Source organism: Lissotriton helveticus, chromosome 8 (assembly GCF_964261635.1).
Source record: "Lissotriton helveticus chromosome 8, aLisHel1.1, whole genome shotgun sequence".
NCBI lineage: Eukaryota > Metazoa > Chordata > Amphibia > Caudata > Salamandridae > Lissotriton > Lissotriton helveticus.
In genome coordinates, this window is record NC_136069.1 from 1,171,136,814 (window position 1) to 1,171,163,543 (window position 26,730).

The 26,730-nt window shown below is 47.9% G+C and overlaps 1 protein-coding gene across 2 annotated transcripts in view; it reads right to left on the reverse strand.

The window, feature by feature from the left end:
* Positions 1-26,730, reverse strand: part of TPP2 (tripeptidyl peptidase 2) — a 596,335-nt gene that overhangs the window by 467,362 nt on the left and 102,243 nt on the right. For both annotated transcript variants that reach the window (XM_078658083.1, XM_078658084.1), the window contains exon 7: positions 12,870-13,024. In XM_078658083.1, the coding sequence (XP_078514209.1) occupies positions 12,870-13,024 (155 nt within the window). The remainder of the gene's footprint in view (positions 1-12,869; positions 13,025-26,730) is intronic.

Sequence of the window (26,730 nt, forward strand, 5' to 3'; positions counted from 1 at the left end):
GAAAACGTTATTTCCATATAACACTAGAGCAGGAAGCTGCCCATTTATATAGTATATCAAAACGTGGTATTCTGGTTATAGAGTCTGGGTGTCCCCTATAAGTGGACAGAGGCTTGCTCTAGCAATCCCAAGGTGCTCTATCTAGGGTAGTATGGTCGAACAGCCGTAAGCTCATCAGAGAGAAGTCTTAGACATTTGTTAATAACAGAGTCAATAAATGATGCACATACTCAAAAAGGAGATACACACCAATTTAGAAAAACAGAACGTGTATCTTTATACAAATTTTGAACCCAAGAACTTAGTTACCATGTAAGTACTTTTTCATAATAGACTTTTTACAGTTTTATTGCAGTTAATCAACAGTGTGTTTTGACACATAATGCTTTCCTATGGGAGAAAGAACATTTACTGCATACATATATTTGTGAGGCGTTTCCATGGGACCCCTTTCAGACGTGAGGTGTTAGAGGAATAAGGGCCAAAGTTGCACCAGCAGATCGGTTGTATCTGCCCCGGTGAGTCTGGGTGCAGAGGTGCTGGATGGGTTGGTAGCCTAGTATGCTATGCCTTAGAAAGGAAGGGGGGTCATCTGGTAATAGGCTGCAAGGGTGTGCTTTGGAACAAGTCCCAGAGCTCCCAATGGGGAGGCCCAGGTGGTGAGGGTCCTGAGAGCACAGGGGAGCAGACGGTTTCTTCAGGCCCAGGCGGTTCGGGTGCACAGTGTTTGTGGTCGGGTAGCTCTTGCACGTGAAGACGCTAACTGGTGTCAGTGAGGTCCAGCAAAGAGGACAAAAACAGGACAGCTGGCCAAACTCTGTGCCAGCCTCTGTGGGACTTATGTTCCTCAATAGCTTGTCATCAGTGATGTTGTTGGAATCCGGACTGAACTGTCAACAAGGGCTGGTCGCGGCAAGGGTCCAGTACCCCAGGTATTGGTGCAGGTGTGCTTGGGAGGTCCTGGTTTCTTCAGGCTTGGCAGAAAGACAGATGTGACCTTCACTGCACTGACCTCCTTCTGGGTGGCTATACTTTGTGAACCAGGTAGAGCCCAGCTGCTACAAACCGGACTTTGCGGTAAGTACCAGCAGGTGAGTAGCTCCTCTACTCCAGGGGAGATGCTGGCTGCTTGGCTAAGGACTGGCAACCCTCCGGGGCTTGTGGAGGATGCACAGCTGCTGGACGAGTTGGGTCTTTACAATTGTCGAGTCTCTGTGTGGCAAGCAGGGTTTGGCACCAAACGTCCACAGCAGTTATCAGTTCTTGCAGGTTCGGCTCTTCAGTGTCATCTTCTTTTTAGTCAGTGAAATATGAAGTTCTGGATTCAGTGAGCACCCTAAATACAAAATTTAAGAGCGCTAGGGAAGTGGAGAGGAGTAACCAAGGGGCTACCTACCCTTGGGGTCACTACGCCCCGTATATGACCACTTCCTGTGGGAAGTGGGCATAACCCTGTCTCAGTTTCCGAAATTCTGTCATCACCAAGACAGTGGAATTTTTCTTGAGTGGGGTACATCAGGCTGTTCAACTTTAGGGCGTGGCTGTCCTGGGTGTGCTTCACACCAACTTCGCTTACTAATTTCCTGCCTGTCTGGTGCCAAATTGGCCTCAGAGTAGGGGTTGTCAACTCCCAGGTCTAGGCGACGCCAGGGTCACCTATTAAAGGTGGCATGGCTTTGAAGCCTCCGGCCTTCATATATCGATTGCTCAAAAGTTTGTTTGGAGGAGGTGAACAACACCTCCTGCCAGAGCAGGCATTGTTCCTGGTGTCAAAGCGGGGCTCTCACCTCCTAGAGGGTCAGAAATGTGTCTTTGCTGGCAGGCTTGACTGGTCCGGTCAGCCAGCACACAAGTGGACTAGTAGGTTTCAAGTGGTACCCTTAGGTACCAGCCGGGTGCATGTATTAATAAATCTATCACTGCTGTCTGCGTGAGTCTATTAATTTGAGATATGTGATACCAAACATCTTTGGTTTCAGTGATACCATCATGTAGCTAGGGAACTCTTAATTACCAGTGCCCAGTACATATACTCAAGATAACTTCAGTTCAGTGGTAATGTCTAAGAATTGACTTGGACATCACAGGGGCATATCTGCTCATGCAGCTATATCCCCACGTTTACATAATGCACCATGCCCTAGGGCTGTAAGGCCTGTTGTAGGGGATACCATTAGGAGTTAAGAAGATATTTATCGTGCAATGGAAGCCAATATGGAATCCGTTTGGTGTTGATTGGTTGGCTCCTGAGACTACAGACTGAGCCTTGTATTGCCCCTTTACTCAAATGATATTATGGGGATGAAGTAGAACATCTGCATTGCAGGTTCCAGGAAAACAGCTATTAAAAGACAAATTACTGTTGTGCAACAGTTAGGCTATAAGACTTCAAAGTTGATAAAACATTTTGTCTGGGCAAAATTACTTTGATCAGTCTGAGCTAAAACCAAGATTTTTGCTAATTCTAAAAATTATGTTGCAAACATGGAAATCTCTGCACAAATTCGCTGGACATTGTTTAGATTCCAGCATGCAAGGGGATGCTAAAATGGGGCAAGAAACCCTTTGAAATATTTTTAAATAGAGCTTATTAACCGCTGTTTGACCGGCCATAAAGCACTTCAATGCCTCGTCAGGGGTAGTATGCAGAAGAAAAAGGTTCATTAGTTGTGGTCCTGGTGCTGCATCGTAGTAATCTTCATTGAAGTCATAAACACTGAATTCTGCCCTGCCCGTGTCCCACTGCAGAAAGAGAGTGAAGCTCATTTACTCTCCTAGCTGATGCAATAGCTATTAGGAATGCTATTATTATGCCTCACAAGACGCCCCCAGAAAGTCTGCCTTCCTCACTTCAACGACAACGGGGCATACAGGTACAGATACACAGTGCCGGGCATGCAAACGTGTTTACAGAATTAACGAATTGTGGCATAGTAGCACAGGCGATATTGGAGTGAGGAGATGCGCTACAACGACGAAGTTCATCAGACCACAGCGCAAAATGGCGGGAGGCTTCGGAAATAACGGCCGGTGAAATTCAATGCAGATACGGCAGAACTGGCGAAGGCATGACTCCGGGGTGCCTCAATGGTACAAAGCATCTGGCTCTGTAAAATATACACCCAACGGTCTATCTGCAAACACGACGACTGTGTAACTGGCAGTTACTCACACCATGCCTGACCCTAAGATGGCGGCATTTTAATGAACCATCCGCCTAACATAAGTAGGAATTAACTGTAGATTCTGAAATCGAAAAGGACGAGGAAGCCGAAGAACCGGGTAGCGACCAGTCACTGCGCTAAGAACATCGAGAATCCACTTTCAACCCTCAGTGGCGAGGCGATCCGCGGGTCCAAGATGGCGCCCACCCACTAACCACTCCTGAGACAGCCCACACAGCCAAAACCAAAGTGGGGTGCACTGCGAGCCCGCCGAGCCCGGTGATTGCATTGCGAACACGGGGGGCAGTCCTGGAACAGAAGAGAAACCCCCCCCGATACCACACCCGACTGCAAAGCCGAGAGCACTGTGAGTGCGGCAGTTTCAAGGTCAGTGAGGCGACCCCTACGCCCCACCACCATCTCCTTCTGCCCTGATGAAACCCTGAGTGAGTTCAGTAAGGGGGTAGTAGCGGGGAAATCCAGAACCTAGACACCCGCCGAAAAAGAAAAAAAAAAAACGAAACCCAATACTAGGCAACCGCCATTTTTGTGTGGGAAGTTTTCTCAACAAAGAAGCGAGCTGAGACGGAAGTGAGTGATGTAGAAAGCGGAGGCCACAAGAACAAGCTCCTCCCCCCAGGGTCAACACCACGAGTGCGAGTGAGCGTCACAAGATGTTTGCAGCCATCGCTGAGTAGCCAAGGCTCTGTGAGACAACACAATACATCAGGGGAAGAATAGTGAGCAGCAGACTACCAGCGCAGGCAAAGAAGTCACACAACCCCTCCCCCATGAAAGTTAAGAACGCGACGTAGTACCAGGTAATCCCTGGCGAACACCACATGAGCGAGTGGGCGGCACAAGTGGAGAGTTGTGAGCTGTTGGCAGACGCCGCCGATTAGCCAAGATTCGGCGAAGCAACACAGTACTACGAGGGCAGATTAGCATACTGATGATTTCCTGAGACCCTCCTGCGCATTTCAGCTTTGATGTGCCCCTGCGTGTACACCACCCCTGCTGGGAGTTCCAATGCTGCAAACTCTTCTAGGCTGAAACATCCCATGATAGCGACTGACAGCCCCGGGGAGAAAAGCTGAGACCTAGCTACTTTTGTATGATGGCCGGTAGAGCTACCACGCTAGCTATGGGGAAGATTGACTTTGGGCTCCCTCCTTTGACTATTCAGCTACCCAGCCGGACTTCGGGCTAAGGCTCCCGCGTCTCTCCTGACCTTACCTTCCCCCTCTTGCTTCCCCCAACACTCCCCCCCCTCTCCCCTGCTACTCTTTCCAGCTTTTGTCCTCTGCCCTCACATGCCCTTGCCCTTTGTCCCCACCCTGTTTTTCTGTGAACCTCTTCCCTCGCCACCTGAGACTGAACTATTTTGTCTGATGGCTGATGGAGCTACTTGGTTTAGCTATAGGTGAGATGGGCCGTGGATTCCTCCTTGGTCGTCACCTACCCAGTCGGTCTTTAGACAGACTTCCTTTCGTCTCTACGGTTGTCTCTTCCCTTATCCTCACTTTCCCTCCTCCCCTACCCCCCTACTTTCTCGCTCCTCTCTCTCTTCCCCTAATGTATTGCTGATTGTTTGATATAATGTTTACTTGTTTGATCTTTTCCTGATATATTGTTGAACCACATTGTTGCACTTCCTTTCTTCTCTCCTGCCGTCTCCTACCGCATCCGCTCTCTATTTATGTCTCTCCTTCCCTCCTCTCTCAATGTATTGGGACTGAACTATTTTGTCTGATGCCCGATGGAGCTACTTAGTTTAGCTATAGGGGAGATGGGCAGTGGATTCCCTCCTTGGTCGTCACCTACCCAGTCGGTCTTTAGACCGACTTTTTTTCGTCTCTCCTTATTGTCTCATCCCTAGCTCCTATCCCCTATCCTCCGAATCTCTCCCCTTGCCTGCTACTCTGCCTATCCCCTTGTCCTTTGTGCCCTTTGACTGAGCACTCCTTCTCCCCTTGTTGGGGAAAGATCAAATATTTATACTCTGGAGTCTCAGCGAACCCGCTGAGTGAGTCCACTGCGCCAAGGGAGCGTCTCACACTTGAGGTTTGGTATGGCACCCCTTGTTAAAGCACTCCCTCTCCCCTTTCTGGGGAAGGATACAGGATGTAGGCCGTGGAGTCTCAGAGACCCCTCTGAGAGAGTCCACTGCGCAATGGGAGCCTCTCACAACAGAGATAGGGAAGTAATACCACTTCCCCTGGGATCACAGCTTACTGGACTTTGGATGTTTGCCTTGACTCGTCTACCGGTTTGTGTCCCCGTCACCATTCCCCTCCTCTTCCCATGCGGTGTCTCTCACCCTACCCTCCTCTTTCCCGCCTTCATTATCTGTCTACTTCCCCTACTCCAACCCCCCCTCCCCTGAATCTCTCACCTTGCCTGCTTTCCCCTTACGTATTTGTGCTTATTGTTTATCTCGACCTTACAAGTAACTATGTGGCCATGCTCTACGAACTATGTAACCTTTGTAACGATGTAACCTGTAACTAGGATCTGATGCTCATGTAAAGCGCTCTGATACCTCTGGGTCTAACTAGGCTATATAAAACTTTTGAAATAAATAAATAAATCTCGCACCCCTAGCACACCATTTTCGGAGAACCACAAAGATAGTCCCCCAGCCCCACCCTGTTCAATAGCTACAGGACTCCTCTTGCAGACATCGTCAGACTACACAATATCAACATCATCTTATAATCCGATGACACCCAACTCGTCCTCTCTATCCATGAACCCCACCCAAACCACAACCGACTTCCACAACTCCATGAAGAGCATAGAAACATGGATGATGTACAGCTGCCTCAAACTGAACACTAACAAGACTGAAGTCCTGATCTTCGGTAGAAACACCGCCCTCTGGAATGACTCCTGATGGCCCACTGAACTTGGACCCACCCCCACACAGGAAGACCCAGCCTGCAATCTCGGCACAGTACTAGACAGCCAACTCTTCATGAAATGAAAGGTAAATACAGTTGCCTCAGCATGTTTCATACAATCCACATGCTCCGAAAGATCTTGAGGCGATCCCCATCAGCACCAAGAAAACAGTGACCGAAACCCTCATCACCAGCCAACTCGACTACGGCAACACATTATATGCTGGCACAACCTCCAAAATTATGCCGAGACTTCAGACGATCTAGAACGCAGCAGCCAGGCTAATCCTTAACCTGCAACTGATAATCAAAAGAGAACGGACACTGGTATCTGCAAAAAACCATTAGTTTTTATCGAAAACCCTCATAGACATCCTGGAGTTATTATAGCGGTATATCTTTTCATCCGCCCCATCAGGAGTCTTGGCATCGTCATAGGGTCAACGATTAACGTGCAATATGCCTGCCTCACCCGAGGCTACTTCTGGTGAATGCAGAAGTGTCCAGAAATGAAAAAAGGAAATCTAAAATATAATGACTCAGCCAGAGGAACTTGGCTTTTAATATAAAAAATTGACTGGTCACTACTATTAAAAACGAAATTGAGATATTGAGGTAGTTGAGTTACTAAACTACCATATCATTATTGAAAGAAGTCGACATGTTTCAGCTCGTCGAGCCCACAGAGGGTCAGTGGAGCTTTCGTCAGGACATAAACAAAAAAACATACAAACAAAAATAGATATGTATAGCACATACACCCTTTATGTGTATGGTGAAGATCACACAATGGAAATTCCAAGCTGGTGTTTTCTGAAGTTAGGTATCCAACAGGGTATCAGAGTCGCTTCTGGATTTTCTCCATGCGGCATCAATCTGTGAGCCTTGTGCTGACTCTGCCCCCGGCTGTGGGCAGAGTCAGCACAAGGATGTCTATGAGGGTTTTCGATAAAAACTAATGGTTTTTTGCAGATACCAGTGTCCGTTCTCTTTTGATTATCAGTTACTAGTTAAGGGGAAACGAATGGACTCTTTATCCTCCTCCCTCCTTTTTGTTTGATATCAGTAATCCTTAACCTGCCTCAACATGTATTATTAGTAATTGCAAAATGATGTATATAGCGTACCAAGTTATGTTGGTTGTTTAGTTAATAACTATTAAAAAGGTAAAAATACAATATGGCATGGAGATATGGGCCAGGAATGAATACATTTGTATTACCCTCTGAGGTGGGCAAATGGTTGTATAAGGCCCAAAACTGAATTTTAAAAAATGCACACTGATCAAGCTCTTTATTTATACTGTGAATTGATGGTGGATATACCCAGCTGTCCATTGAGGGCTAGTTCGGAATGGAAAACAGCATTAAGATGCCAGCTGTTAGATAAATGCTGGTCCTACTGCTGTGCACAGGTCAAAAATTCTTCGCTCGCATATAGGCAAAAACTAACAATTTAAGTTTGCGCATCCCTTTTAACTCACAAATCAATGCAAAGCATGGTTCAGCCAGGACAATGAAGTGAAATGAAAAGAAGTAGAATGCCAAACATAGGATTCCTTTATGCGGCATGGTCCTGTCATAAACTCCCTAGTGTTTGAGTTGTTGAGCAGGCATGCTAGAGACCCTTGCCGGCTATGCCACTGTTGGGTGCCATCATGGTTTTGCCTAAAGCAATGCATTGGTTCTCTTCTATGGAATTGTTGCTGGCTAAACAGCAGGTTGCTATGGTGTGGATGCAGAGTACTATATCCTAGCATAAGCAGGTGATACAAGACATGAGCTATTGTAGAGAACAAGCTCAGATTTATGCAGCAGACCTACACCCAAAGACACACCCTAGATATGTCTGGGCCCGCTCCGTGTTTACTTTCTGCAACAAGACGGCACTGATAATGGTTGCTGTTCTGTTCATTAGTCATTATAGACTTGTGCATATGTCCCTCTATGAATGCACTGAAGGCTATTTTCATTTATTTTCATGTTACATCTGTGAGGGATTGTGCAGACTACTGTATACAATGTACCCGGTTACCTGTTGACACTTGGTGTCATGATTTACTGCTGTCATTTGTTATAATAGCAACAATAAAACTGTTACTATATCTTTTTATTCAGAGTCATTGTGCCTGATAGGCTACCCACAGGGTGATTTTTCATCATTAAATCAAATTAACATTAAAACTGTATAGAAATTAGGGCTCAGCGCGTCGTGGTTGAGATTCCAGACACACAATCTCGACTCACTGCACCACAAAACATAGTCGACGCATTTGGCCAACACTACCAATCGCTTTACACATCCCAAACAATGCATACGGAGGAAGAGGCTGCCTCGCTTTTGCGCAATATCTCGATGCCATCACTTACCGAGGAGGGGTGCTCCGACCTCGATCTCAACATTACAGTTGCGAAGGTTGCAAAAGCTATTCACGATCTGCGTGGGGGGGGAAGCGTCGGGACCTAACGGCCTGCCCATTGAGTTGTTCAATCTCACAGCGAGCAAGACGGCGCCCTATCTCACCAAAATGTACAGCGAAAGTAAAAAAAGGGGGTATCCTTCCTGAGGATCAGAGACTCGCCAACATTGTTGTCATCCATAAAGTGAGTAAGCCAGCCAACAAGTGTTCATCCTATAGGCCCATTTCGTTGCTTAACTGTGGAGCGAAAATTCTAGCGAAAGTTCTTGGGTCCTAACCGGCCTGTCCATCCGTACAAGTCAAGATTTATGCCTGCTAGGAATACCTCCCTCAACCTGCGCAGGCTCCATGGAGTACTATGCTGGGTCGACACGATCAGGGAAGACGCCGTCGTGGTATCCCTTGATGCTGCATTGGCATTCGACACCAAAGAATGGCCCTACATGTTCGCAGTGCTCCACAAACTGGGTTTTGAGCTGGAATTTATCAACTGGGCGCGGCTTTTACACCATCAACAAATTGCCCAAGTAGTCATCAACAATAGGAAATCTCCTGTTTTCAGTCTCGGTAGGGGCACCAGACAGGGTTGCCTCTTGTCACTGCTTCTCTTCACCTTGGACCTAGAGCCTTTTGCGACATGGGTCCGCCAGGACCCCGTCAACAGGGGCCTTAAATGGACGTCAGGCTGGGGGGGAACACATCTCACTATATGCAGACGATATCTTGCTTTATTTGGCCTCCTCGGGGGTATCCCTCAATGTGGTCCTGGACATATTCAGTGTGTTTGGTGGGTTTGCGGGGTACACAATAAACTTGTCTAAATCAGTGCTCTATGTCCTCTACATCAAACGGCCTTTGCTTACTCTGGACTGCCAATTGGCAGAAGCAGCCAATGGCTTCAAATATTTAGGGATCTGGGTCTCTAAAGATCAATCTAAATTCTACAATTATAATCTCCTGCCGCCTCTAGAGCGTCTTAAATCAGACATCCAACACTGGAAATAAGTTTCCTTTGACTCTTTTGGGGCACGTAGCCCTATACAAGATGATGTCCCTTCCCAGACTCTTATATGCGCTACAGTACACCCCGCTCCCTGTTACCACTTCGTATTTCAAGGAACTAGACTGTATCATCCGGGACTTGCTGTGGGAGGGCAAACCACCTCGTATTGCAACACAAACTTACGCTAGGATGGTTTGCTGGGGGCTTCGGGCTCCAGGATATCAAGCAGTACTACTGGGCTTCGCAACTCCCATCAATCAACCAATGCATGTACAGACCGCAGGGAAATCCGGCCTTTCAGATTGACAGGTGGCTCCTTCCAGGGGGTGGCTTCAAGGGTGCTTTATACGTACGATATTTGAGGCCTACTCTGACCAGCCCGACCGGCCACGCTGTCTACCAGGAGCCTGGGCTGGGAGGGCAAACTCACAAAGGCCACGTCGCTCTGGCACTGCAAACAATTAGGTAGGCTGATCCACCCGAAGGGCTTTGATAGATGGGCCCACATAGGGATCTCCAAGGTGGGTGACTTATGGAAGTCGGGTGAGGTGGTCCCCTTACCCCAGTTGTATCAAGAATACGAGCTAGCCCAGTCTGAATAGTTCAGATATCTCCAAATTTTACATGCTTCCTAGGGGTAGTGTGCTCCCTGAATCCTCCCCACTCGAAGACAGGATCCTGGAAGGCGACCTACCGGAGAAAGCCATGGACGGCGACCTACAGGAGAAAGCCATATCACTCATTTATAAAAAGCTCAACAACATGGCAGATCCCCTGACCCGCTTGAGAGCCAAGTGGGATCACGATGTGGCGGGTTTCGATGATGAAGTGTGAAAGACGGCGGTGGCCTCCCCTCTGGAGGTGGCCATCTCCACAGATCTTACTTGTTGGGCCCCTGATGGTCAGCATGGGTTACACTCTGGACGGTGGCTATGTGCAGGGATGTGGACAGGAGGGAACTTTTATTCATATTCTTTGGGAGTGCGCAGTGATCCAGAGCTATTGGGAGGGAGTTGTGCGTCAGATGGAGGAGGCGCTGGGGCAACAGATGAACTGTAATATTAAGGTGGCTTTGTTGAACATATGGGACCCTACTGACTTGAACTCCAGGAAACAAACATGGGTTTACATTGGGGCTGATGGTTTCTGGTTGCTAAAAGAAATATTGCCCGGTTGTTCAGGGCTCAGAACCCACCGAATACAGCCGACTGAGGCAAAGATATGGACAGGTGTATGGTTACCTAAAAATCCATTTACGAAGCCAGGGGGTGCCCGAACAAGTGAACGCAAATATGGGGGCAGTGGAATGTCCACAGGGGAGAAACTTGTGAACCTCCGAGATCCAGAGAGGATATTAGCAGTGGGGCCTATTTCTGTACATTTAGAAATGTCCACTTTATTTTGTGATATGTATTTTTCAGGGGGGGGTGGACGGGGGGATGGACGGATGGATGGATGGCTCAGGGGTCCAATAATTATTCAGGTGTTTATGACTATCAATAAAGTGCCTGCAGAACTATGCAGTAAACACTCCAGCCACAGAATCGCATAAATCCAGTGGTCCTCATCCTTGCCCAATGTTTTATCATCAATTTAGTAGAAAAAAAAAGTAAGCAAAACCTAAACATTCTAGTTTCATCAGTGCCAACTGTTAGCAGAGCTTTGAAGAAAACGGCATCTCTTTTTCTTATATTTGCCAATGTTATTATGTATTATTCTGTTCCAAAGGATTTATTCATCTTCATTGCCTTTGTTATTTATTACATCGATTTCCTGTTTATGTACTGCTTAATGTTGTGTTTACTGTCTCAATAAAAATTATTTGTTTTTTAAAACACGTAACTAGTTACTGGTCTACTGCGGTCCTATACAGCCATCTCGAGATTCAGGCAAAATTTACAACTACTCAACCTTGTGATGTCACCAGCACCTTTGATGGCAATGCAGAACCATATTAAAAAGGTACCAGCACATAACCTCTCTATATAGTTACATGGATACATAATCAAATATGGTTCTATATTGCCATCAAAGAGTTTTGTTAACATCTTCAACCATGAGCCAAAAGATCAATTGTTTGCCTACGCAACGGGTACCTGAAGATGGAAGTATTTACAGGAACTCATTACATATGGTCCATGTTTGAATGCATCCTGCATAGACTGCTTCACAGAAAGCTTCCGTCTAAGATGGCTAGCCATCCCATTCTCTCCTGGAAGTCTACTCAGATCTTCATCAGCTCATCTACTGCAGGTTCCCTAAGTTTTGCAGATCCCTTTGGGGTGACGGTTACTTCTCATATCGGGCCCCCAAACTTTGGAACACCCTACCTTTGGAACTGCGTGTGCTCTCCAATGAGCTTTTATTTCGCAAGGCCTTGAAGATGTGGCTATACAGCATTAGCCCTGCGGAGTGCCGACTTACACAACTTTTTACTTCCTTCTGACTGTTTCTAGCGTGGGGAGGCCTCTGGGTAGCCATACCCTATATAATAGCTACTGAATAGAATACTTGTGCAATGTGCACTCAAAAGGTTATTTTTTTTTAAAACAGGCAGATGCTTATCGAAAACACGCTTTGCTTTGTGTGGAAAAAGAAAAAAAGACGGATTTCTGAAGTTTTGGCGTGCAACGTTTAGTCAGGAAAGGACTGTAATAACAATACTTAGGTATTTAAACATTCCATGAAGAGGAAAACAAAGGACAATGTTGAAGGTTATCAAAGTTGGTTGGGCTTGTTATTATCTGGCACTGTCATGTTTAGAGATTAATTAGACTGAGGGAAGGTAATCAGACTGATATTAGGCATCGTTGTGGGTGTACCTCATATTTCTCAGGAATGATATACTAGTGAAATAACATTTTGCAGAAAAACAGAAATTTTGAATCCACTTCGATTTATGCAACAACAACAAAAAAGGACACACACGATCACTCATGCAAACCAATTAACAAATGCGCAGCTATGTGGTGAGCATTTAAAGCTAATGGGTGTTATCAAAGCTGAAGTTCTAGAGGGGTTGTTTTAACGGCAATGGATGATAAAAAGCGAAATTCGCATATTTTTCCGTTAGGACATCGTAAATTCCATAAATATTGAGGGCATCATAGGCTGATCTATGGACAGTAAAGTATGTTAAGGGATGAGATATGAATTCATAATGTAATAAGTTTAGAATACTGTAGGTTGTAAATGAATAATTTAACAGTTACCAGCCCTCTTACAGTGGAAATCCAGAAAGTCTAAACCAGCTAGCAGAGATAGCACTGGTTTCAACACAACTTCCAACAGGGATAAAACAATCATAAGATGAAGACCTTTTTAATGGATATACCCTTGGAAAAAAGTAACAGAAGTCAGTTAACCAAATGAAAACTTACAGCTCTTATGAGGCCAGTCCCAGTTTCCATTGAACTTAATCTTGTATCGCCAATCTTGACTGCAAGAATCTGGGCTCCGGGTGCAATTCCGTTTCGTTCTACATCATCTGGAAAGTAGCCAGCCGCGATACTAGCAACATGAGTGCCATGTGCCCCTGGAGAATGAAAGTAAGAACAGAGTAATTTAGATGTGGTTCTTAGCAATTAAACATTCAGCAAAATAATGGAAAAAAACGAAAGGTAATTTCAAGGTTGTTCAATGAGCAAAGATAAAGGAGAATTTGTTTTAAAAGGAGGAGTTCTTCTACAGAGCAAAGCTTCACTTAGTCCAGCAAGACCCTATTCAAAACAAAACATTATCTTTCAGTAAAAGAAATCTAGGAATTTCCCTCAGCAGAAGAGCTAACCCTTTAACAGGAGGTTCTATCTTCCTACGGAACAAGGTACATACCTTCGGTACCAATATTTCTAGTGGATAATCTAACTGCAGATTCATCAACTTGTAAATATTACCCAGGCGTCAGACTGGCTTCGGATACTTTTAGAACAGTACTTCTGCACGCGGTAGGTGGAGTCAAGTAGCTCCCCACTGTAGGAAGCTGGCTCTTTATATAGTATATTAAAAAGAGGTATACTGTGCAAAGGGTCCAAGCATCCCGTACAAGCGGACAGGGGCTTGCTCTAGCAATCCAAAGGTGCTCTCTTAGGGGGTCTTTTGGGCAAGAAGCCTTAGGCTTATCAGAGAGGTGTGTTAGATATCTGCTGCATGGACAAGGTCAATAAATGATACAGAAGACTCGATAAGGAGATCCACACTAATTTATACCAAACCATGCGTATCCGTATATATCTTTAGGCACCAAAATCATTACAATCAGGCAAGTAAGTTTTGAGTTAGAAATATGTACAGGTTTTAAAAGTCGACACTTAATGCAATTTCTGGCGCGGTAATTTACAGCGACTTACAGAACCAATCTTCCAGACTTAGGGTGAGTATGGGGCAGGGTCCAAGGCAGCATAAACAGGTCCCCGTGGGTAGCACTGAGGCAGTTGGGTGCAGAGGGTGCAGAGGTACAATACAGTGTTGGGTGCCCCGGTAAAAGGCAATTGAGATGGGTCCTGTCAAAAAGAGGCTGCAGGTTTAGACTAGTGAGGCCAGTCCAGCTGAACCAAAAAGAGGGCTCAGGTCTCATGATGCTCGGGGACTTGGGGACACCTTTGATCCTCTTCTCCTCGGACCAGGGCGGCCAGGTGTAGAGGTGTCCTGAGACATCTGGTGTCTGCCACCAGAGACACTCGTGGTGGAGGAGGCCTGCACAAAGAGCTGCAGGAGACGTAGGGATGTCCATAGTTAGCAAACCCAAGGTGGGCTTTGGCTCTGGAGGGTCTGGGGACCACTGTGGCACAGTTGGCCCACATCAAGCCAGGCTAGGGGGCACGGGTGCAGTGGTGTTTGCTAATGTTTGGGTATTGGTGGTCCAGAGTCCTCGCAACTGTTCTGGGGGGCCTGCAGGTGAGTAGCTCCACTAGACCAAGGGAGTTCCTGGGTCTTGGGTGAAGGCTGGAAGTCCCCCCAGGCTTTTGGAGACACAGGCACCAGCAGGATATGTCTTCTTTTGGCACAAATGTCAAGGACAGCAGACAGGCCAGCAGGGTTGGCACCAAGTCAGCTGCTGGTCTTCTGATCTCGCTTCTTGTGGCTCTTCAGCGTTAGCCTTCTTCTGTCAGGCTGGCAGAATCTGATTTTACGGTGCCCGTGGCTCCACTTAATATTACATTTAGGGCATTAGGGGAGTGTAGGATGGTAGCCAATGGGCTACTTATCCCTGTATGACCACTGGATGTGGGAAGTGGTCATAACCCTGTCCCAGAGTTCCTAATTCTGACATCAGAAAGACGGCAGGCTTTTATATTTCACGTCCACATCAGGTAGCCCACCTTAGGGGTGGAACTAGCCTGAAGGTGAACACGCCTTTGGGAAAGTGCCCCTTTTTGACAAGGTCAACCCCACTTTTTGCCTGGTACCTGATGGGATTTCGACTGGAAGTGCACTAGGTTCCTACTAACCAGGTCTCCAGCGTCAGATCTCTTTCCTCAAAACTACACAATTGTGTCCCCTTTTTCGCAATACTTTTAGCACTCTGTAAGTGTAAGAAAGTGTCTCAGTATATACTGGACCAAAGTAAGGTACAGTGTGCACAGAGAAGCCACAGTCCCCAGAGGTTTGGAATAGGCTAAAGTTAGATATAAACTTACTCTCTAAAGTGGTAGCTTGGTCGAACAGTAAGGCAGTATCAGAAGACAGTGTAAAGCATATGTTGTACACACTCAGTCAGCAAATGTCTCACACACTCAAGAACTGAACTCTAGGCCAATTGTTTTGTATCAAAAGATATAGTTGTTTTATTTTAAAAACAACAAGGTATCAAAATATACTTTCTCAGAATAAGATACTTTAAATACTTTTTCAAATAGGCAATAGACTTTTTGATTACAATAGTTAAAGTTGTTGCAATAGGCAACACAATTTCAAACACAAAGCAACATTGAGCTCAATAGGAATTTGTAGATGAATGCAATTAGTTACTTTGTAGATTACTTTTCTAACCACAGGACTGGATCTTAGATTCAGTCCTGGGACATTTCCTGTAAATAGTTAAGCAAAAGCATTTTGGTTACAGAGGCGATTTTTAAGGAACATTATTGTATTTTAAAAGTTAACACAAAAACTTTTTCCCCTAGAATCACCAATGTTATCCTATGGGAGGAAATTCACTTAGCAGGTAAGTAGTGTTATCGTTACTTTTTCTAACTAAGGGTTGGATCCTGGATCCAGCCCTGGTGCATCTCCTGTAAACAATTGAAAGAATGCGTTTAAGTCATACAGGCGATTTTTAAGGAATATTTGGAGTTTTTGAAAATCGACACTTGGAATCTTTTCTGGTGAAAACCATACAATGGCTTCCTATGGAAGGAAATTCAAGTTACTGGTAAATTCGGTTAAAATTACTTTTCAGGGTCAGTGCTGGGCTAACAGGTGCAGCACTGGGTTCTCTCCTGATAACAGGTGAGTAAATCGGAATTCGTTGTTCAGCTGATTTTAGATGAATATTTTAAAGTTTCAAAACTCCACAGAATTTTCAAGTGAAACCAGTCAATGTTTTCCTATGGAAGGAAAGTGAGTTATCGGCATTTGGGTAAGTACTCGACTGGCAGAGTTAAGGTTCTGAGCATAGACTCAGGGGTCTCCCAGGGTCAGGTAGATACAGTTGGTACACCCTCAGCAGCACAGGGGCAGCTGGATGCAGAGGTAGTTAGGCCCAATGTTATCCAATGAGAGGCAGGGGGCCTTCGGTTGGTGGCTGCTGGCAAGCAGGCCTATAGGCTCTGGGCTCTGGGGTACTTGCTCAGGGCAAATGGGGAAGTAGGTGAGGACCAAGGTTGCACTGCCAAGGGCACTCGGGCGGCTGGGTGCAGGGTTCTTTTGAGCCATCAGGCGCTCAATGTTATTCAATGAAGATCTTGGAAAGCGAACAAAGGCTGCAGGCTCGGGGACGGAGATTCTTCAGGAGCAACCAACACTTGTGAGAGGTAAGTTGGGATCTTGGAGGATAGGTAGGCACCCAGGAGTTTGGCACAGGGGGCCTTGGGCACCGGGCGCAGGGGTGTCTTTTAACGTCGGTAAATCTTACTCTCTGCTGGTCGCGGTTGGATAGGTCCCTTGCTGTGAGGCTGTAGGCGTTGTCTGGGTCGTTGAGGAGGGTCCTTGGGCACTGGATTCCAGGTCAGAATCGCCAGGGGGACGTCCTCAGGGTCTTTGTCCACTCAGGCACAGACCGGGCTCGGCGGGTGCAGAGTGTGCTGGATTCGCGGTTCCTGGCTGGCACCAGGGGTATTGCTGTTTGAGCAGAACCACTGTTCATGGGAGTCCCAAGAGGTTCAAGGCAGGCAGGTACTCCTGGGTTTTCGAGGTTGCTGTCTGCAGGAGTCGCCGGGATTTAGCAGGGGCAGGTTCAAGGATCAACAGGCCTGTAGGGCTGGGACCAAGTCAGTTGGTGCTGTCCTCTTGTTAGCAGCTGCACGGTGGGTCTTCTTCTTGATCTTCTTTCTTGTTTTCGAATCGGGATCTGAGGAAGGAAGGCTCAGGGTGCCCCTAAATAATAAATGTAGGGGCGTTACTGGTAGGGCAAGGGCAGGGACCAATAGGTCCCTGTCCTGTGGTGAGTACACCCCTATCCTGTTCCTCTCCTGTTGGAGGGGGGCATCCTCAAGATGGCCGGAGCCCAAAGTTGTGCTTAACCTTGCCTCCCCCACCTGACGGGTGGGGTTGGCAGGGCTGGCACACCCCTTCCCTTTCTTTGTTTCTCCCGCCTGTGTTCCCGCCAGAGTGGGGGTCAGAACCGGTGGGGGCCAGTAAGGGGCCCGGAGAAGCTCACAAAGGTGGCATGCCTTTGAAGCTCCCCCTGCCCATCCTGGGGGAGGAGACCTAGCACCTCGTCCCAGGATGTGCATTGTTGCAGGGCCAGGAGAGCGGATGGCTCTCTACCCAGGGGTACAGCAACATGTCTGCTGTGTGGCAGCCTAAGCAGCCGCTCAGTCAGGACACTGGTAGTTGGTTAGGTTTCAGGGGGCATGTCTAAGATGCCCTCTGTATTGCTTTTTACATTAAATCGCACACTGGCATCAGTGTGGGTTTAATGTGCTGAGAACTTTGATACCAAACTTCTCAGTCTTCAGTGTAGCCATTATGATGCTGTGGAGTTCGTAATGACAACCTCCCAGCACCATATACTCCGAATGGCATCACTGCACTTACAGTGCCCAGGAATGGCCCTGGGTACTGTAGGGGCACAGGGCTCATGCACCTGTGCCCACACAACTGGCATAGTGCACCCAGCTAGAGGGGTGACTGATGTATGCCAGGGCAGTGTGTTTGTGGGCATGGCACACAGGGATGTGTGCCATGTCGACTCTCTGTTTAGTTCTGTACCAAGAGACTCAGCCTGCCAATGCAGTGTATGTGTGTCAGGGTACAGGGCCCCTAAGGGTGGCACAATAAGTGCTGCAGTCCTTAGGGGTCTTCTCTGGTCACAGTGCCCTGGGTACCTAGGGTACCATTTACCAGGGGCTTACCTGAGGCCAGAGACGTCAATTGGGTTTAGGCTTTAGTGCAATTTTTAGGGAAGGAACACAGGCCTTGGGTACCTGATTAAATTAGCAGGGACCCAGGGCACACCAAGGAAAAGTACCTTAGGTAGGAGGCAAAACAGTGTGGGGGGGGGGGGGGTTACTGCAACAGAAACCCACTTCCCTACAGTAAGTCCCTTGTAAATGGCACCCCTTGTAACTAAGGCCTAAGGTACTAAAGAGGGTCCCCAAGGGCTGCAGCACGAACTGTGCTACCCTAAGGGTTCCCTCACAACACTCATGTAGGGCTGTCATCGCAGGTTGCATGTTTTGGTACACACAAAAGTAAAAATCTGGTTGAGCTGCCTCATTTTACAAGCCCTCTCAAACTGCTGAGAGACGTGTGAGTGAGGAGCGGACTAAACTACCAGCCTCATGCTGGGAGGTGACAAATGCACAGTGGAGGTTACTATAAAGTCGTTATTAGGACCCCCCCCATGCACAAAGTTTAACTTGACTCATGCGTCACTTGGGACCATAGAAGACATGTTTGACCCGGAGGTTTACCCTTGATTTACTCTAGTGCTTACAAATTGATTTTGGTGGTTCCTCTCAATGTTTCGTTTATGTCCTGATGAGACCCCAATGAATTAACAAGTTTGAAACGCCCTGTTGATACCATCCTTTGGCAAACTAAGTGAAAGCATATATTGCATTCTGTTCCTGTCACTTGACCTTCTGCCATTGTGTTTTGTCTACATTTTAATTTATATTTTTCTTTTGTATGTTTTGTGAAACTCTGTCTGCACCAGTTGTATATTGTATTTCTGAATCATTCTTGTTTTATATGAATATTTTGCAATAACATGTTTTTTTCAAACAGTTGCTGTGGGTCCCTTATTTTTAGTTAATTTTTCTTTAACCCCTCCCGTGCTCATGATGAGCTCAGCTCGCCATGAAGCACGGTTGCGCTGAGCTCGTCATGACACGCGTGACGCTCACACGCGGGGATAATGCGGGGATAATTCCCCCGCTGTGCTGAGCGTTCTAAAGAAAAGGGCGTGGTCATGACAAGCTCAGCTAGTCATGAGCACAGCGCCACCGTGCATCATGACGAGCTGAGCTCATCACAAGCACCGTGGAGCTGCACGCGCACCCCAGCGCCACGGGGGAACTAGCCCCGCGGGGAAGGGGTTAATTAATCAACTTAGATTATCTGTACGTGCTGTGATTTTAGTGTTTTTGTTTAAATTAACTCCCTGAAACATTGAAGCTATACTATGTTTTGGGGCTCCAGGTTCTGGGGAGCATGGCTGATTTGATTTGATTTTATGTTTTCTAGAGCGCGCAGCTACCCTAAGGCATCCCGGCGCTAAAAAAGACCACGGTGCTGAGGGAAGGAAAGGTCAGAAGGTAAGCTCAAGGGAAAAGTAAGGTTTTTAGGCGTTTCCTAAACCTGAGGTGGTTGTGTTCTTGCCTCAGGGAAAGGGGAAGGGCGTTCCACAGTCTAGGAGCATTATAGGAGAACATGCGGCCGCCTGTTCTGGCCTTCCTAATTCTGGGGACATTGGCGAGGGAAAGAGAGTTGGATCTTAGTTGGCGACTTGACTGATGTTGAGTCACCAGTGTCCTGAGAATGGGAGGGCCTTCATTGTGCAAAATTCTGTGAGTAATGCATAGGGTCTTAAAATTGACCCTCTCCTTTACTGGCAGCCAGTGCAGACTTCTGAGAGCTGGTTTAGCCGAATTCCTCGTTGAAGTTCCTGTGAGGATTCTCGCCGCCGCGTTCTGTGCGCATTGAAGCCTATGGATCACCGAGGCTGGGGCTCCCAGGTACAGGACATTTCCGTAGTCCAGTCTGGAGTTCACAAGCCCCTGCAACAAGAGTTTCCTGGACTGGAGCGGAAGTAGATGTAAAATCTTTCGAGCCATTTTTATCAGGCCGAAGCAGGTTCCCGCCGTTTTTCTCGCCTGAGTTTTGAAACTTAGACCCTGGTCAAGCCATATCCCTAAGCTCTTAACTTCGGACTTGGGAAGGGGTGGTGTTCCCATGCACGGTGGCCAAGGAAGGGAAGTGGGAATTTTGTTGGAGGTTCCTATGAGGAGAATTTCCGATTTTTCCCCGTTTAGTTTTAGCCTTGATTCGCACATCCATTGATGCACCTCCTCTAGACATCTGCTCAGGTTGGACAGGGCGTTGTCGGCCTGGTTAAGGGAGACGATGAGCTGGGTGTCATCAGCATACATTATTGATTTAATGCCAAACGGCTTTACAACATCCTCAAGGGGAGCCATGTAAGCATTAAAAAGTGTTGGGCTCAGGGAAGATCCCTGAGGCACACCACACCTAAGAGACTGAGCAGTGGAGATGGAGTACCCGTCAGCCACTTGAAAGGACCTGTCTTTGAGAAAGGATGATATCCAGGCCAGGGCGGAGTCGGCCACTCCCATTAGGCCAAGGCGCTGTACAAGGGTTGCATGGTCCACCGTGTCGAAGGCGGCACTCAGGTCGAGGAGGATCACTGCCACTGATCCTCCTGCGTCCAAAATGCCCCTGGCTTCCTCGACAACGGCTAACAAAGCGGTGTCAGTCCCCTGTCCTGGTCTAAAGCCTGTCTGGGACATACGGAGAAGATGGTTGGTCTCTAAAAAATCCGAAAGTTGCTGATTTGCTACTCGTTCGGCTATTTTACTCATAGCTGGTAACAATGAAATTGGTCTGAAATTGGAAGGGTCTGTGGGATCTAAGTGTGGTTTTTTTATGAGAGCCTTAACTGTGGCTTTTTTCCAGTTCGCCGGGACTATACCGTTTTCAAAGGAGGCGTTGATCAGTTTAGTAAATAGGGGAGCAATAGTAGGAGCAACTAGCTTCAATTTACTAATAGGGGCTGGGTCTGATGGGGAGCCACTTTTGACTTTCTGTAGAACGTTGAGAAACGTTTCAATGGAGATTTGGGAGAAAGAGGTTAATCTCGGGGTGTCTTGGAGAGGGGAGGAGCCAGGGCGTGCTTGAGTGGAAGAAGGGGTCGGAAGGGAAGTTAGGATTTTAGCAATTTTTGCCGAGAAGAACTCTGCCATTTGATTGCATTTTGTACCATCCACGTCTGGGGAAGATGGAGGGTCTTGTATTTTGGTAAGGAGTTTCACTATTCGATAGGTCTCTCTCGCGGAGTTGGCAGCTGAGGCTATTTGCTCCTCAAAAAAATTGGCCTGTGCAGTTTTTAAAGCGTTTTTATACAGTCTAATATGGGTTCTATAGTCACTTTTGTCATTTGTATTCCAGTTCTTTCGCCACCGGCGTTCAAGCTTTTTGCCCTTTCTTCTTAATTCGCGAAGTTCTTCCGTGAACCATGGTAATTTGGACCATTTCCTACTGGATGGGAGAGTTTTAAGAGGTAAAACTGAGTCGAGGGAGTCTTTTATCCAGTTATGAAGTTGGATTTCAGCTGACGAGGGGTTAGGGTCTACTAGGGGAACCGTGGACGCCAGTGCCTGATCCCATAAAGTTGTGTCCAGTTTTTTCCAAGGACGAGAAGGAGCTCGGGGGAGGGGGATGTCAGACGATTTGCCTGGAAGTTGAAGTTTAAAAGGGACCAGGAAGTGGTCTGACCAGGGAAGGGGCAGAGGAGTTTGTACAGTGAGGGTGGAGAGGTTGGAAAAGATGGGGTCCAGTAGCCGACCTTTCGTATGGGTGGGTTCTTTGTTAAGGAGATGAAGATTAAGGGAAGCCAGATCGGCTTTTAGGTCAGTTGCAAGTTTGTTGCTTTGATCGTTGAAGTGGAGATTTAAGTCTCCAAGGATTGTGAAATTAGGGGTCACACAAGCCCGAGAAGAGATGGCGTCCGTGAGTGAGTCTATGAAACCCCCTACCTGTCCCGGAGGGCGGTAGATTAGGGCCCCAGAAAGTGTCGTAGATGGTGGCAGGTGAAGGGAGAACAGAACGTTTTCACTATCCAGAATGGGGCTGTCTTTAAGTTGGCATAAAAGATTATCACGGTAGATGATCGCAATCCCCCCACCAATACCCTTCGGTCTATTTAGAGATTTAATGAGGTATCCGGGAGGAAGTGCTTGATTGATGTCTGGATCCGTGCTAGGGGAAAGCCACGTTTCTGTTAAGAACAGAGCATCTAAGCCCAGCTCTGCTAGTAGTAAGTGGATTTCTGTCTGATGCTTTGGGAGTGACCTACAATTCAGCAGGGCCATTTCAAGATGAGCCTGTTCGGGAGCCTGTTCGGGTTGGGGGGATGGGGATAGCCTATAATCGCAGCTAGGGCAGCCGATAGGCTCGGTTTCTGGCATAATAGTTTCCTTACATCTAATGTTCACTGGTTCCCTGAGCTGGTGCAGGGTGTCGAGTGAATATTTCAATCGAGGGCAGTTGTGACTAGCCTGGGGTATGGGCTCAGGGCTCGGTCTGGCGCGGACGGGCGCAGACGGGCTTACCTTAGGCGCGCCTTCGGCGCGCAATCGTCGCGCCCGCTGCGCTCGTCCGCTGCGCTTCCTGGCAAGGCACATGGTTTATAGTCAGGAGAGGAGTAGTCAAGGGGGCGTGGCCGCCTGAAGTGGGCGTGTCTCTAGTCGCGCCTCGCCCTCGAGAATGGCGGTGGGAGTGACAAGCGTTGCAGCGATGAGCTCGCTGTTCGTGAAATGCTAAGTGCAATGAGATGATCGTTTTTTTAAAAAAGTACAGAGTATCACACACAAGCGTTTTAAAAAGAAGGTTTGTCTCAATCTCTCCCGGCTTCCGCCTCAGGAGTCTCGTAGGTCTTAGTGTCGCGCTTTCCAGCTGCGCGCACTATTTATAGTGTGGTCAAGGGGGCGTGGCCACCTGAGGTGGGCGTGTCTAGTCGCGCCTCGCCCTCGAGAATGGCGGTGGGAGTGACAAGCGTTGCAGCGATGAGCTCGCTGTTCGTGAAATGCTAAGTGCAATGAGATGATCGTTTTTTTAAAAAAGTACAGAGTATCACACACAAGCGTTTTAAAAAGAAGGTTTGTCTCAATCTCTCCCGGCTTCCGCCTCAGGAGTCTCGTAAGTCTCTGCCAGTATTTGTTGCAATTACACATCCCTGTGTGTCACGTCCCCTAACACTGAATGTAATATTTGTAAGTCATCCCTTCAGTAGGCCTTAGAGCCCTAAGATAGGGTGCTTTATATTACATGTGAAGACATATCTGCATGAGCAGATATACCCTTGTGCTGGTCAGTTCCATTATTGCCAGTGCAAGTGAACCGGGAAGCCATTTTAGAACACGTTCTGGATACTGTTGAAAACGAGTTCCCCAGCAACATGATTGCTTCACAAGAAATAGTGATGTTTGGTATCAAACATCTACCAATAAACCCAAATTGATTCCAGCGTTGGATTTATTAATACATGCACCCAGAGGGTACCTTAAGGATACCCCCTAAAAAGCCACCAGCCTCTGGTGAGTTGGCTGACTGGTCTCTACCAGCGTGCTGCCAGAGACAGATTTTTGACCTCGCAGGTTGAGGGCCTTTGCTCTCAGGAATTTAGAAACAAAGCCTGCACAGGAATTGTGTGTTCACATCCCCTCCTTCAGGATGACCAATTGATTAGCACTCCTAGGCCGGCGATCTTCAAAGAAGCTCAACTTTGAAATGCAAATCTGGCTCCCCTGACAGGAGAAGAGGCCTACCCCATTTATCCAGAGCTCTTTAACACCTAGACAGGTGGGAAATTAGCAAGTTAGGATGGAATGCCCACTCTCCCAGGCCAGTACCAGCCCCTAAGGTGGCATAACCTGATGCAGGTACAACTTTTCAGAAGTGGCCATCTTTGTGTTGGCACACTTAGGAACGCTGAGACAGGGTTATGCCCAATACACACAGGAAGAGAGCTTATAGGGGGGCGTATTGACCTCATGGGTCCGTAGCCCATTGACTACCCCCCTACACTCCACTAATACCCCTAAATTCAGTAATTAGGGGAGCCCCTGTCACCAGTAAAATGAGATCCTGCCAGCCTGAAAGACGAAGAGTAGCATCCAGCAAGAACTGAAGACCCAGCAACTGACTTTGCGCCACCCTGCCGGCCTGCAAACTTCGACAAAAGACAACTTATCCGGAGGCTGCTGAGTCCCCAAATCCCGGGAGACCTGCCAGCACTTCACCAACGAACCAATACCTCTCGAGAACTAGCAGACCTGCTGCCCTGCATCCTGCAAGCAACCGAAGACTCCTGAGATGACTTCATAACAGAAGAAACCTGAAGCCTCAAGACAAATTTGCACAGTCGCTCAAAGCCCAGGTTGAAGTGGGCCAACGGTGTCATCGTGGTCCCCCAGCCCCTATAGAGACAGAGTCCACCATGGTTTCTCCCCAGTGAACTCTCCGACGTCGCCTGCAGCCTCTGCACACAGACTCCCTCTAATGCACCTGCTCCTGGTAAGAAAAACCCGACACCTAAGGACACCTCTGCACCCGTCTCCCCTGGGCCGTGGAGAAGAGAGCCAAAGCTGTTCTTGCATCCCGAGCATTATGAGGCCTGACCCTCCTGCTGGTTCAGCCCAACTGGCCCCCCAGTCAAAGTCTGCAGCCTCTTTTCGCAAAGACCGATCCCCATAGAGTAACACTGGGCACCCGAAGCTGTTCTGCACCCATGCCCACAACCGCCTTAGTGCTGCTGGTGGTGTTCTCCTGGTGCTTCCTTGGACCTAGCCCACCACTCAACTTAACTCCTGGAGATTGGTCCCATAAGTTTCTGTACTGAATGTTGCATTGACCAAGGGTGTGGATTTTTTTGGGATAATCACATTTTATTGAATTTAAGGCAAACAAACACGCATGGCAAGTGAATATTTACATAATTGAACTCAATACTACCCACAATTTCAATCAACATGGAAAGCATGACAATGAAAAGAAACAGCAAATCATTCAATGTCTTCCACCGCGCCCAACCATTTACCCCACACCGATATTTCTTAGGGCATCTGCGTGCCATGTATAAAACCTTTTCTTGTGTCGTGCACCAATCCACTCCCCTGCGCCACATCCCCAGGTTTGGTGGTTCGGGGCTGATCCATGCTACCGCTATGCCGCGCTTAGCTACCACCATGGCAGTATTGAAAAAAGTCTTGTCATTTCGGGACCCGTCCGTAATCCCTAGTAGGGAGTGACGTGGGCCATGAGGGACTGCCCACCCCAGGACTTCTGTAAGTTTTTCTTCGATGGCCCCCATAATTCGGCCAGCCGAGGACAGGACCAGACCACATAGAAAAAATCTGCTGAGGCCTGGCTGCACCTTGTGCAGGCAGCACCATGGAGTAAACCTGCTTGGTGAAGGTGCAGTGGAGTTAAATAAGCGGAACGTAAATAACATGATTGGATTCACCTAAGTTTGGCGGAGGCGGTGATTGTCTTGGCCGCCATGAGTGCATCCCCCCAGTCCACCTTGTCCAGGGGGCTCATCCATTCTACCCACTAGTCCTTTAATTTATCAAGGGAGGTGGGAGTGTTGTTGATTAGGGTGCGATATATACGGGAATTGCCCCCCTTGCCCATGTCTCACAACAGCGTCTGGGCCTCAGTGGGGCTGTATTCCGGAAGTCGGGTGTCGCTGCTTATGTGGAGGGCGTGTCTGAATCGTAAATATTTGTAAAACTGGGAGGGGTGTAGGGAATAACAGGTGCGCATATCTTGAAAGGAGAGCATATGGCATCTAACCCAAACGTCCCCAAGTTGCGTAATGCCGATGAGATCCCATGTTTTGAACCCCTGTGGGCCACTTACTTCCCGGAGCCAAGCCCCATGCCAGAGTGGTGTGCATTGGGCCAATTTACCGGACAAGCCGGTGTGGCGCAGCGATGCCCGCCAAGCTAGCAGTACGGACCGCGTCACATCGGGCAGATGGGATGGGATGGCTCCCCCATACATCATGGGCTGGACATTAGAAAAGCCCACTCAATTCCATCCGGTAGGCTGGGTCAGACCACCCCCGTTGAACCATCAACAGGCGTGTGGCTAAAAAGTATAGATACCGATGCGTCATTCCTATGCCCCGGTCGTATGAGGGGATCCGACATGTGGATAGCGCCAGGCGTGACCTCCCACCGCCCCACATAAATTTGGTAACTAAGTTGTCCAGCTCCTTAAACCAGGACCTAGGGAAGCAAAACAGGGTGTTTGAGGACGTAAAGGAACCTGGGAAGGGTCAACATTTTAAATAAGGCAACCCGACCCAGGGGATTCAGGGGAAGAGTCTTCGATTTTTGAAGGGTCTCTTTGGCCTTTTTAACCAGTGGGATCACGTTAAGGGACCAGCCCAGTTCCGGTAGCATAGTAATCCATATTCCCAAATACTTCAAGGAATTGCGCCGAAGCGGTATATTAGACTGCCAGTCGTAACAGTCCCTGGACAGATGTAGCGGAACCAACACAGATTTCCCTGGATTCAGTCGGAGACCGGACGCCTGCAGCAACTAGAGACAATGTGGTCTCGAGGAGGCGGATTCGGCCAGAAAGAGTAAGACACCATCCGCGTATAGCGCGCTCTTGTCCGGGTCGGTGTTTGGCCACGCCCATCCCTGAATGCTGTCATTAGCCTGCACTAGGGACCCCAGGGGCTCCATCGCCTGGGCAAAAAATAAAGGCGAGAGGGGGCAACCTTGGCGCGTACCACTGACAATGGGGAAGGTCTCAGACAACACCCTGTTCACTAACACTCATGCGCTTGGTCGCACATAGAGTACACTGACCAGCGCCTGGAAG